The sequence below is a fragment of the Theropithecus gelada genome, chromosome 14 (assembly GCF_003255815.1).
Source record: "Theropithecus gelada isolate Dixy chromosome 14, Tgel_1.0, whole genome shotgun sequence".
In the NCBI taxonomy this organism is placed as follows: Eukaryota; Metazoa; Chordata; class Mammalia; order Primates; family Cercopithecidae; genus Theropithecus; species Theropithecus gelada.
The window spans coordinates 80,557,884-80,571,002 of record NC_037682.1 but is presented as its reverse complement, the minus strand read 5'-3'; the positions used below and the strand labels follow the sequence as shown (position 1 = coordinate 80,571,002).

General features: G+C 38.1%; 1 protein-coding gene across 1 annotated transcript in view; it reads left to right on the top strand.

The window, feature by feature from the left end:
* The window catches only part of GRM5 (glutamate metabotropic receptor 5), a 516,353-nt gene extending 506,484 nt beyond the window's left edge, over window positions 1-9,869 (top strand). The window contains exon 8 of the mRNA XM_025356721.1: window positions 8,926-9,869. Within this exon, the coding sequence (XP_025212506.1) occupies window positions 8,926-9,869 (944 nt within the window). The remainder of the gene's footprint in view (window positions 1-8,925) is intronic.
* Window positions 9,870-13,119: the final 3,250 nt, after the last annotated feature.

Here is a 13,119-nt window from a genome sequence, read left to right as displayed (position 1 = left end):
CTAGAAATACAACAATAAGCAAAGAAACAGTCTTCTGCTCTCAAATTGCTCAATCTACCATGTCAAAGAGACAATACTAATACACAATTAGTATGAATGCAAGTGCTATGAGGGGTACAGGCCCAGGGAGCTGTTTGACCACATGAAAGGAACCTGTCAGTCAGGCTCAGGGAATCAGAAAAGTCGTAATCATTAAAGAGAATGTGGCCGGGCGCGGTGGCTCAAGCCTGTAATCCCAGCACTTTGGGAGGCCGAGACGGGCGGATCACGAGGTCAGGAGATCGAGACTAGCCTGGCTAACACGGTGAAACCCCGTCTCTACTAAAAAAATACAAAAAACTAGCCGGGCGAGGTGGCGGGCGCCTGTAGTCCCAGCTACTCGGGAGGCTGAGGCAGGAGAATGGCGTAGACCTGGGAGGCGGAGCTTGCAGTGAGCTGAGATCCGGCCACTGCACTCCAGCCTGGGCGACAGAGCGAGACTCCGTCTCAAAAAAAATAAAAATAAAAATAAAAATAAAATAAAGAGAATGTGGAAAATAGAAGAATAAGGAGAAGTTAGCTAGTGAAAAGGGACAGGAGAAAAGTAGAAAGAGAGGGAATTGTTCCAGTTAGCACAGTTTATTATTTAAATTCATATGCTGTGTTTTTCCATTCTTATTCATGTGCGGTATGACCGGAAGTCATATTTTTCAAAGCTATTCCCTACAAATGTGCATCTGTGATCACATTTCCCTTTAGTACTCTGCAGTACTATTAAATCATTCTTTATGTCTTAATTATAAAAGAAATCTTTGCACACAATTTCAAATTCCCCTATAAAATATAACCAATAAAAAAAAACAGAAATAAAAACTATAACTCTGAATTTTCAGCTCTGTGAAGGAATTCTATTACGGGAATCTAAAACGAAATGTATAATAAACCTTGAAGGATGGGGAATAGGCTAGGTCCAGTGACAAATGGATGGCTATGAGTCTACTCTGTAGCAAAGTTGGGAATGTCCCATGAATGATCATTCACAACATGTTCTATGCTTAGAAAACTTTAGGAACCCAAGAAAAACAACTGATCAATCAGTGTCTCTGGCCAGCAACTCTCAGGACACATAGCCCAGAATGAAAATCTTGCTGAAGGGTTTGAACCAATGAGATTTCTCAAGAGGAAGAATGGATTTATGTTAAGATAAAGCTATCAAATATTTATGCCACCACTAGCCCCACCTTGCCCCTGTAGACATTGTTAATTAATCATGATTCTGTTTCCTACTAAATAGACTCAGGACTTCTTTCAGAGGAGTAATTGACCAAGTTGCCTCCCCTGATGTAGCAAAGATAAAATTAATAAATTAACTAAACAAGTTAGTAGATAACCACAGAGTTTTAATCTCAGTCCCAGAAAGTTAACATATCTAATTAAACTTCATATTGCTCCCTCTGAAGAATAGAAATAATGATATTTACCTCATTTTTTATAGTGAAGATTACATGAAATTTCTGGGATAGCACCTGACACATAGTAAGCATTCAATAAATGTCAGTCTCTTTCGGTTTTTTTTTTTTTTGTTTTTTTGTTTGTTTGTTTGTTTTCTGTTTTTTGATACTGACATAAAGAGGAATACGGCAGCTTCCTATTGGGGCAGTTACCAATAAAACTTGCCTAACACCTTGGATAAAGACTATATTTTTATTGGAGAAAGCGATCATGCCATGTTTTGTTTCATGCTAAGGTAATGGTAAAAATCAATCAACTATAGAATATGCCTTCCTTGAAGAAAACTTGGGAACTTTTCTATTTTTTTCCTATCCTAAACTAAAAAAAAAAAAAAAAAAAAAAAGAAAAACAAAAGTTATGATTAACAACCTTCTTAAGAAAAGTACATCTATCTAACCTTAATAGTTGGATGGCACTTTTTAAAGAATGACTTTACTGGTTACTGTCTCATTCTTTCCTCTATACATACTTCCCAGATCCAATGAATTACTCAAAATTTAGATTAATCAATCAGTCATTAAAAATGTCCCAAATGACTAGTCAGCACGAGGAATATTTCTTTTTCTCTGAGATGGAGTCTCACTCTGTCACCCAGGCTGGAGTGCAGTGGTGCGATCTCGACTCACTGCAACCTCCATCTCCCGGGTTCAAGTGATTCTCCTGCCTCAGTCTCCCAAGAAGCTGGGACTACAGGCACCTGCCACCATGCCCGGCTAATTTTTGTATTTTTAGTAGAGATGGAGTTTCACCATATTGGCCAGGCTTGTCTTGAACTTCTGACCTTGTGATCCGCCTGCCTCAGCCTCCCAAAGTGCTGGGATTACAGGTGTGAGCCACCACACCTGCCCACAAGGAATATTTCTAACATGAAACATGTCACATCCCTAGGTGGAAGTAAGATTTTGAGCTGCTTATCTAGTTTTGCCCTCTTTGGGTTCCAGAAACTAGACTCAAATTCAGGTGTAGTGAACTGATTTTAGACTTCTGTCTAAAACAGTACATAATAGTTCTGTGACTTGGGACTTCTAAAGGCAACACAAACATTTTTTGAGAATGACTTATCCATGCCCTAGAATTAGAATTCTGTATTTAATTGTATAGAAAATATATTAATTTATAAATTGCTGTATTAACCACATGAGTGAGGCACTATGCTCACTACTGAGGACCCATTTGTGTGCAAAAGAGACAAACTCCCTATCATCAGGGTGCTTCTAGTCAAGTAGAGAAGACAGACTTTAATGATATAATCAATCAAACTCCCCCTACCACAAAATGGATTATAAATACAGTAAGTGCTACAGAGAGAAATGAGTTTCCTCAATGTCTCACGTTACACACAGACACCCATCACTTCAAATTCTCTGAATTATGGAAGTGATGAAAAACCTTAGCTCAGGCTAAGTAAAGAAAAAAATATTAAAGGATCAGGGATATGAACACTACAGAAAGAATTCTGATTCTGTATCACCCTGCGATCCCGGTTCAACATCCATGAGATCCAAATCCAGAGAGGTAAAGAAAGAAGGAAAGGCAAAAAGATGACGTATTGGTTAAACAGATGGAAAGCAAGCATGATATTGTTAGTTACCAGTTAACACCTTGTACTCTGGGCAGATCTATGCTCGCATATCAAAGGGGAAACCCACAACAGCCCCTTGTCAGTTCTGTATCCCCGTATTAGTTCTAATAGATCCGTTTTTTATAATCTATCTTATATCTTCCCTCTCATTATATGCCTGAAATGACCTAACCAGCAGCTGAGGGCACATACATCTTATTCTCAGAGATTCTAAGTAGCAATTTCTTTTATCCAAAATATACAGGAATGTAGGAGCTTGGTAAGGAGCTCCTGCTGAGCCCAACTTACAGAACATCAGGCATCCCTCCCTGAAGAAACACTGGGAACAGGGTTTGAATAATGTAGCAGTCTAGAAACTAGTAACTACAGGAATATTAATACTGCAAAACTAACAACCAAACACTAAGCATGAGTAACAGCTGCAAATGAGCAGTCACATCATTTTTAGGGGTCCAGAAAATCAGTAGATCATCCATTCTGCTATTAGACTTATGGGAAACACATTAGTGAAGTAATAGAATGAATGTGGACAATATAGTTTTGGCAGCTCACTTTCCCTCTTTAAAAAAAGAAAAACTTGTATTTTCAATGTATGTCAGTTCAAACTATGAAACGATGGATTATACAAGAGAACCACAGACTTATGAATCAAGTATAAAAGGGAAGAACAATGAAAAGTGAATAGCTACCTAAATAGATGTTATCAGAAAATGGACCGCAATTTTCTAATCCATGTTTCAACTGCATTTCTAGAAAATAATAAAATATTGTGCATTTTCTGAGAACCAGAGAAACTGCAATATGCTTGTTAGGAAGGAATTTCACTCACATGATCAAGATTATTTAATTTAAAATATAATAAATATGCTAAATTGATTAAACTCGTAATAAAACTATACATTATATGCACTTTAGACTCTTAGGTATCCTCTAGATACACTTCCAGTAATTTGCCATTACAGTAAGGTTGAAACAAGGATAAAAAATAAAACCATTGATGGAAAAAATGCCCAGTGATTAGAAGAAAATAAGGAAGTTAGGAACAATAAATACACAGATATTTGTACAACAGTGCACATAGTAGGGGTAGTTATCACTGAGAATTTAAATTTATTTCATAATAAGGTTAGCATTATTCCAAGATTCTGAGATTTGGTAGATATTGTTTCATGTTAGAAAGTACAACATTCCTTATTCAAAAGAAATAAATCTAATACTAGTGAAGGAAAAAAAACATATAATTATCTAATATCAGAAGAGACACCTGTGAACCTGAAACGTGAAGCTTTGTGCAAGCTATTTGGATAAGAATTTTAAAAAGTAAAACAGAACTGATATTGTTAGAGGGGACTGTGGTGGGCCATCCACTTAACACTTTCCTTTGGCTTCTGATACACTTCCTTCCTTCTGTCTGATGTTACATCTTCCCTGACAATATTATCTCCCTCGCTCATTCCTTAGTATTGGTGTTACACCAGACTGCTAGGCTCCGCTCTCATCCACATCTAAGAATTTCTTCATCGATTGTGTTTATTTCCATGTCTCTTATTTTCAGCTTTTATAAACAGATGATTCCTAAAGCTGTAACTTCCACACTGATAGCTTTTCAAAGCTCACTAGGTCAGACTCAGCACAAACAGCATGCTCAAACTGGAACTAGATATCATTCCCATGAAATGTGACCCTTTGCTTCCTAAGACCTCATCTTAGTTAACAGTACTGCTATCAGCTACAAAGCCTTTCTTCTTGATTCTTCTATCTTCTTCATAATTTCTTTCAATTCCAGTTCTGAAATGTCTTTACCAACTAATTGTTTTCTCTAGTACAGTGACTTAGTTTTTGCCTTTATCATCCCTGTCTCCTTGTGATAGTCTTCTGACTGATTTCTTCATTTCCAGTCTCCACTTGCCATCACAACTTCCTGCCTTTTCAATCTATCTCCCCACCGCTACCACCTGTCCTACCCTTGAGACGATATACTTTATAAAAAGCCTTAAGTAAAGTTAGGATGATTACGTCTTGGAGTTATCATATAAAGCATTTGCACAATGGGTAAGAATTTGGCTTGATAATCTCTAAGGTTGAATTGCAAACCAAGCACCAAAGACTAATAGAGCATCACTGAAGTTGCTTATTCAAAATAAGTTTCCTTTGCCCCACCACAATGTACTGACTCAAAATCTTCTGAGTTTAGACTCAGGAGTTATAGTTTTGTATGCTTCCCAAGTGATTGTGATACACATCCATTTTTTGGAAACCCTAAGATCTTATTCAATCCTAAGATTCAGTGATTATAACCCTTTAATCAGAGTCCAATTTGCTATTCTTAGAAAATAGTTACAACAGCATTTTTTTGCAATGGCGGCATCAAACTAAATGTAAGACTTTCTAAATGGTTTACATTAAATAAAAGAAACATTCATTTAAATATATAAATTCTGATAAATTTGTGAAAATAATTACATCACATTAGAGGCAAGCCTCATGTACATTTTTAACACATATATCTAGAGTTTTCTTTAGTTTCACACAGATGTTAATAAGCTGAACATGAAGAGTTCAAAAATATATCTGATAAAAATAGTAGTAAATGTTATTCTATGCAAAGTATTTATAAGTTAAACTGCTAATTACATTAAGATGAAAACAATTAAGATTTAGCAGAACAGTAGGAAAAAATAGGGTAAAACTGAAGTGTTTAACTACTTTTTCCAGCTCATTCTTTTTTACCTAAAAGATTCCCGCCCTATATACAAACATAACATTTCTTATATAAGTAAATTGCTATAGACGTTAGTAGCTTATGACCTAGCAGTAGAAACAGACCTCTATATGTTTAATAAATTTTATTGTTAAATCATTGCTATAAATGAACTATTATGAAATAATAAAGATAGGAATGGGATAGGCACAGTGATTCATGCCTGTAATCCCAGCACTTTGAGAGGCCAAAGCAGGTGGGTCACTCAAGGCAAGGAGTTCGACCAGCCTGGCCAACATGGTGAAACCCCGTCTCTACTTAAAAATACAAAAACATTAGCTGGGCGTGCCTATGATCCCAGCTACTCAGGCGGCTGAGGCACAAGAATCACCTGAACTCAGGAGGCAGAGGTTGCAGTGAGCCGAGATCACACCACTGCACTCTAGCCTGGGCAACAAAGCAAGGCTATGTCTCAAAAAATATATATTTTTTATATATATACACATATATATGTATATATATGATTAATACTTTCTTTTGTAAAATAGCCTTTCCAAGGAGAAAACTTGTAAATATAAGCCTAAACTCTATGGCATACTAAAGTATCAGAGGTTGAATTCCAACTGTATAGGAAGCACATGGGAATGTAGATAACTAGAAATATGGATATAGGCTTATTAATTAGCAATGAGATATGTATTTTTATATTTAATGAGGTCATATAACACAACTGTTTTGTATTTGGTTGTATTTAGTTGAGCTATCCACAATTTTTTAAAATTTAAAGCCCTTTGTTTTGATATTAAATGCACAATTATTTAGAGTAAGAATACATTTTCCCATAGAAACATTTTGCAAAGTGTGCTGAGAATCCCAGGCTAGCTCATAACTCCTATTAAACCCATTATGACTTTAATTGTAGTACTAACAGTACTTTCTGAAATGTGAGATCTTAAAGCAAAGCAGCAGCAGGGCAGAAATAAGGGGAAGAGTTCCCTTCCCTTCCATTTCCCCTTCCCCTTCCCCTTCCCCTCCCTTTCCCCTTCCCTTCTCCTTCCTTCCCCCTTCCCCTTCATTCCCTTTCCCCTTCCCCTTCCACTTCTCTTTCCCTTCCTTCTTCCCTTCCCTTCCCTTTTCACAACGAAGCTACCCTTAGGAATATTTTGAAAGAACTACATGCTTCCTTGCTGTCATTACCTGTTGTTGCCTCCCCTGCCTCCCAGTAACCATTGATATTCAAAGCCACTGACTGCAACACCCTTTATCATGGGATAGGACAAGTTAATAGGAAACTTTACTCCTTATCAATAAGGATTTAGTTTCCCTGCATAGATCAAGAAAATAAATAAATAAAGGAAGCTTAAACAAAGAAGATGTGGATATACATAGTCCACAGGTAGTGGGGGGTCCATGGTTCTCAGGGAGTGGAGCCCCATCTATTTATCTCTTCCAAATCCAGAACACATGTTCTGTCCTTCAAGTTACCTTAAAGTCCAAAACAACTGCTGGAGCTCTAGCCATCAGGTTTATATGCCAGACAGCAGAAGAAGAAAGTAAATAAGGGAAAAATGTTACTTTCTACCATGAGTCACTTTCCTTTTAGGAATCCTCTGTTTACATGTTATTGGCTAAAACCTACTACTCATATGCCACATCTCGCAGCAATGATTGACGCAAAATGTAGTATTGTAACTGATGCCTTTACCATCGCAAATGAAATTAGAGGTCTGTTGCTGAGAATGAAGGGGAGAATAGATATTGACATGAAATTAGTCATTTCTGCTATATTCCTCAAATGTCCAATGCTCCAGATTACTTGCCTCCTTTCCTACTTACTCAGTGAAGCTATCTCAATTCTATTTTCTTTAAAAGTCTAAGTGACAAGAATGATCCTCCTAGAACAATGGTTCTCAACTTTGGTTGCACATTACAGGCACTTACAGTATTGTTAAAAAATTCTGATGCCCAGGTAACACTCAGACAAATTAAGTCAGAAGCTCAACCAATGGGACACCCAGGTCTCAGGATTTTATATGTGTGTGCGTGTGTGTATTCTTGGTGATTCTAGTGTGTAGCCAACTTTGAGAACCACTGTCCTAAAAAATTGTAAAGGACAGATAATCCAAATGATGCTGTATTCTATCACTGTTTTTCTGCTATATAATCAAGAAATAATTTAAAAACTGCATGTCATAAGTACGGAATGATTTTGAGAGTGGTGCACTTCCCTTGCATGCCAATTGTTTGCCTTTGGGGTCAGTTTTCTTATAAAAATGAATATCCTCCTTTTTTTTTAACAGAATCCTCTAAAACTTCTAAACCACAAAATTCTCTGAAATTTCTTTACTAGTGTTGGTCATATTTCAGACCTTTTTCACTTTTCACACACTCCCACATCCATTCAAACACTCTATATGGCTCTAAAATAAGTCTTAAATGTGTCCACACCTTTATCTCATCCAAAACCCACGTAGCAACCAAAGAAATGTTTAAAACAGACACACACACATGCACACGCACACACACACACACACACACCTGATCCTGTCATTGCTCTACATAGATCCTCAGAATAACTTCCTATTGATCTAGGACTTTCTAAACTCCAAGAGCCCCTTCCTGCCTACCTCCCAGCCTCATCATCTTAGGCCACTTGTTGCACTATCATACAGTGGCTTCCTTTCATGCCTCTCTTCCTTACAGTTAACATAGTTTAACTGTAAGTTTGCCAAGCCCATGAAATTCCCAGCTCCATCAAACCAACACATTTATTTGCTAATTCCTATTGTAGGAGGTCTTTGCTGCTTCCAGAGACTGCTTAGAACCCATATTATAACTCTTCATAAACCTTATCACAGTTACAATTGTTTAAAAGGCCATTGATATTTTTATGAGGCCAGGAAACATTCTTCATTATTTCTTCTCAGAACCTAGAATAGTTCCTAGCACAGACCATGTATGTGTTCAGTATTATCATCATTAAAATTTTCTGAATGAATACATAAAATAATGAGTAGCATGAGATTCTGAAATTAGAAAAGTAGACGGGGAACAAACTGAAATGATCATAAACAGCTGCTTGTAACTTAGGGATATGTGACCCAAGTCAACATCTCTTCCTCCTTGACAATATGTGTTTGTGTCTCTGCAGGTTGTGATTTGATTCCAGTACAGTATCTTCGATGGGGTGACCCTGAACCCATTGCAGCTGTGGTGTTTGCCTGCCTTGGCCTCCTAGCCACCCTGTTTGTTACTGTAGTCTTCATCATTTACCGGGATACACCAGTAGTCAAGTCCTCAAGCAGGGAACTCTGTTACATTATCCTTGCTGGCATCTGCCTGGGCTACTTATGTACCTTCTGCCTCATTGCAAAGCCCAAACAGATTTACTGCTACCTTCAGAGAATTGGCATTGGTCTGTCCCCAGCCATGAGCTACTCAGCCCTTGTAACAAAGACCAACCGTATTGCAAGGATCCTGGCTGGCAGCAAGAAGAAGATCTGTACCAAAAAGCCCAGATTCATGAGTGCCTGTGCCCAGCTAGTGATTGCTTTCATTCTCATATGCATCCAGTTGGGTATCATTGTTGCCCTCTTTATAATGGAGCCTCCTGACATAATGCATGACTACCCAAGCATTCGAGAAGTCTACCTGATCTGTAACACCACCAACTTAGGAGTTGTCACTCCACTTGGATACAATGGATTGTTGATTTTGAGCTGCACCTTCTATGCATTCAAGACCAGAAATGTTCCAGCTAACTTCAACGAGGCCAAGTATATCGCCTTCACAATGTACACGACCTGCATTATATGGCTAGCTTTTGTACCAATCTACTTTGGCAGCAACTACAAAATCATCACCATGTGTTTCTCGGTCAGCCTCAGTGCCACAGTGGCCCTAGGCTGCATGTTTGTGCCGAAGGTGTACATCATCCTGGCCAAACCGGAGAGAAATGTGCGCAGCGCCTTCACCACATCTACTGTGGTGCGCATGCATGTAGGGGATGGCAAGTCATCCTCCGCAGCCAGCAGATCCAGCAGCCTAGTCAACCTGTGGAAGAGAAGGGGCTCCTCTGGGGAAACCTTAAGGTAAAAGTTGTGGGGGCTTAGAGGGGCGCTGGCCCCTACAGCTGAAGCAGAGGCATGTGTTTCCTGGGTCTTTTAAATGGGAGAAATCTGAGTAAATGAAACCATGGGAGGCAGGGTGCCTTAGGGCATGGACCTTCTCATAAAATGGTATTTATGGGGTTAATGGGATGTGGGTCAAGTTACTTAGGCCAAGTCTAGAAACAGGGAGTCGAAATCTCTAATAAAGCAGAGTTACAGCATATGGGGAGTAAGGTTGAGAGGTGAGACAGAGCAGAGTTAGGTCACAAAGCCAAGGCAAGGGCCCTTGAGTTCTGAGGGGACAGAGTTACATTGTGGGTTAAATTCTAGCTCACCAGAACAGAGTCAAAATATATTGCTAACAAAGATTATACTGAGAGCAGAATGCCAAGAACTCTACATATCGGACTGCACTTGCACGAGCCTAAACCTATTCAAGCCAGAAGAGTGCTTAAATGCCCATCCAATAGAGGCACAAGAATGTAAGATTTATATTTTAGTTCTTAATGGGCAAGATGAAATCTTTGGGAGATGTCTAAGCAGCTGAAAAGGACAAAACAACTAAATGACTTTGCATATTAAAACAACCAGTTTCCCAGTTCTGTTTTGTGTGTAGTCTCATCTCACTCCAAGTTCAATATCACAGGCAGTAGTTATGCGACCATTTCAATCTGAAAAGAATCTAGAGCCAAAAGCCAATGATTTCCCCCCATGTTAGGAACTTCCGTATGTGATAAACGATCCCAAAGCACTTCAAAAGACAAGGTCATGTTATCAGTGGCTTGGGAAAAATGTTGAAGTACCAAAAAGGCAATACCGATTGTTGATCATTGGGACTAAGGATCACCTCTATTTAAGAAGTACACATCAAAAGAGCTGGTCAAGACATCAGTCCTGCTAACTCTTCAGAAATTTAACAGTATTTCTAAAACCTAGATAAATAAATGGAAGATACATAGCTTTCAAATGGAAGCTACATATCTAAATAACATTGCTTGAACTATTCTCCTATACCATCACTTAGCCTGCATAAAGTCCTACTTTTCTGTCAGCCCTAAATCTTCAAAGCATGACTTATTATGATGGTAAAGATACTGTCTGCTGAGGTTTGAAAATAATTCAGAGGAGAGTTGAATTTTATCCACAAGGTCCAATTCGTTTACATTATTAACTTGTACCCTTACCTCTTTCAACTCTTTTCTACTTGCTTTACACTTCTCATCTCTTTCTACGTACATTGTACAAGACATTCAATTAAACTGTAGTTCGTGTCTTCTTCTTCAATAAATCCTGGCTATGTCACAGTCTGTACACAGCAGGCCTTTCATATATCTAACCTGCTGGCCTATTTTCCAGCTGCCTTCCTGACTCCTCTACAAACCATTCTTTTTCTGAAATTTCTGCAAGATCAGCCTTTCCATTTGGCTAAGAAAATTTATTTTTCAAACTTTTGTTTTATCAGCTTTTCTTCAAGTCCAATCTGTAAACAGAATCTCCCAGGAAAGACGAGTATATAAAACAAGCATATTGATGGAGGGAGGGAATTGTGAGTCTATGTCTGAGCACCTAAAAAACTCACTAGAGAAAGCGCCTTAGGGAGACAGCATGGGAGTGGTGGCAGAGAACACTGGCCTCGCCAGATTGTTTTGGGTTTGAACAACACCACTGCTACTTCATCTCTCTGTACGTTATTTTTACCATCTGACAAACTGGATTGTAAAAAGTGAAGGAGATGATATGTACAAAGGCTGGCACATAGTAGGCACTTTATTGAAGGTAGCACAGTATAGTGCTAGAGAGCACTGGGATTAAATACCAGCAACATGACTTACCAGGTGCAGAACCTTAGGCCAATTCACTTAACCTCTCTATGTCTTGATTTTTTCCTCTGAAAAATGGAGATAAAGAAATGCATACTTCATGGACTGGTTGTGAGAAATGAATGAGTTAACATGTGTATAGTGTCTGCCACACAGTAAGCACTTCTTTAGTATTTGATTAACTTAAGTATTTGATTAACTAAGTTAACCACTCTCAGTCTTCTTTTACTCATGAAAGTTACTGTACCAAATACACAATCTAGATGATCTTAATAACAAAGAGAGCATTATAAACGGCAGCACAAACCTATGGAGACATTGATTATACAGTCTGAGTTTTCCAGGGCATCTTGATCTTTACGTTGTCCAGCTCCTTGCCATTCTGTATAGCACATCCTATATTCCAATTTAAGCACAGCAAGCTCCTTAGGGGTGGAGGTCTTCTTTACCTTGCTCATCACTGTGCCTCCAATACCTACCTCTACCTTGAAGGGTGCTTGGCACATAGAAGTGCTCAATAATGATTTTTGATATGTTTGTTGAATGAATTTGGGATGGTAGCAATGTGGTAGGTACTTTTTTGCTTGTCTTCAAATGTGCACACTCTTACTGCCTAGTTGTCCTATTAACTTTTATAAGATTAAGACAACAGTGCCCTACATTAGATATCTCTCTCACTCCTGTGGTCATCGGTCTCTGCTCTAGAATTGGATCATTGATCCCATGCTTTGCTATAGTTATAATGTTTCTCTAGTAATGTTCAATAAATATTTTAAACGATTTTGTTTCTAATTTAATAAACAAAGGGACAAACAAAAGCAACAAATTTTACTGATAGTGCCAACCAGTAGAAAGCGGAAATTCTAAAGATTTTTGTTGCAATGTTTTAACTTGTTTTTCCTACAGGGCCATGTAGTTTTTACAGTTTTGCAATCTGTGCATTTGGATGGTAGAATCTGACAAGAGGGTAAAGAGAGACCTTTGGCAAGTGTTTGGTCTTCTTTCTGCAATCTTGGCAAATCTTGATCTGTCTATGTGATTATAGCTAAGACAGGCTATAGTCTGATTATATGGAGACTCCTTTTTTTGCCATCAACCCGAATATTCAAGCTAGAACCTGCTTTTGATATGGATAAGAAAAAGGCGCAGGGAAAGCTATAATTCTTTTGTATCACATGCATCTGATATCTGCTCTCCTTTTTAACCCACAGTCATTAGAAAGAGATGCAAACTAAAATTTTTTTCCTCTATAGCTTCCGTGAGCTCCAAAACTAAATATTTCTTCTCTGTGATACAAAATCAAGATGTTCAGCATATTTATTACATCGTAGGATATAAGATATAGCCTTTTATGCAGGGATTCAGCTCCCATTTGATAATTAGTTTTATAAAAGGCAGTGTATAACACATGGTTTG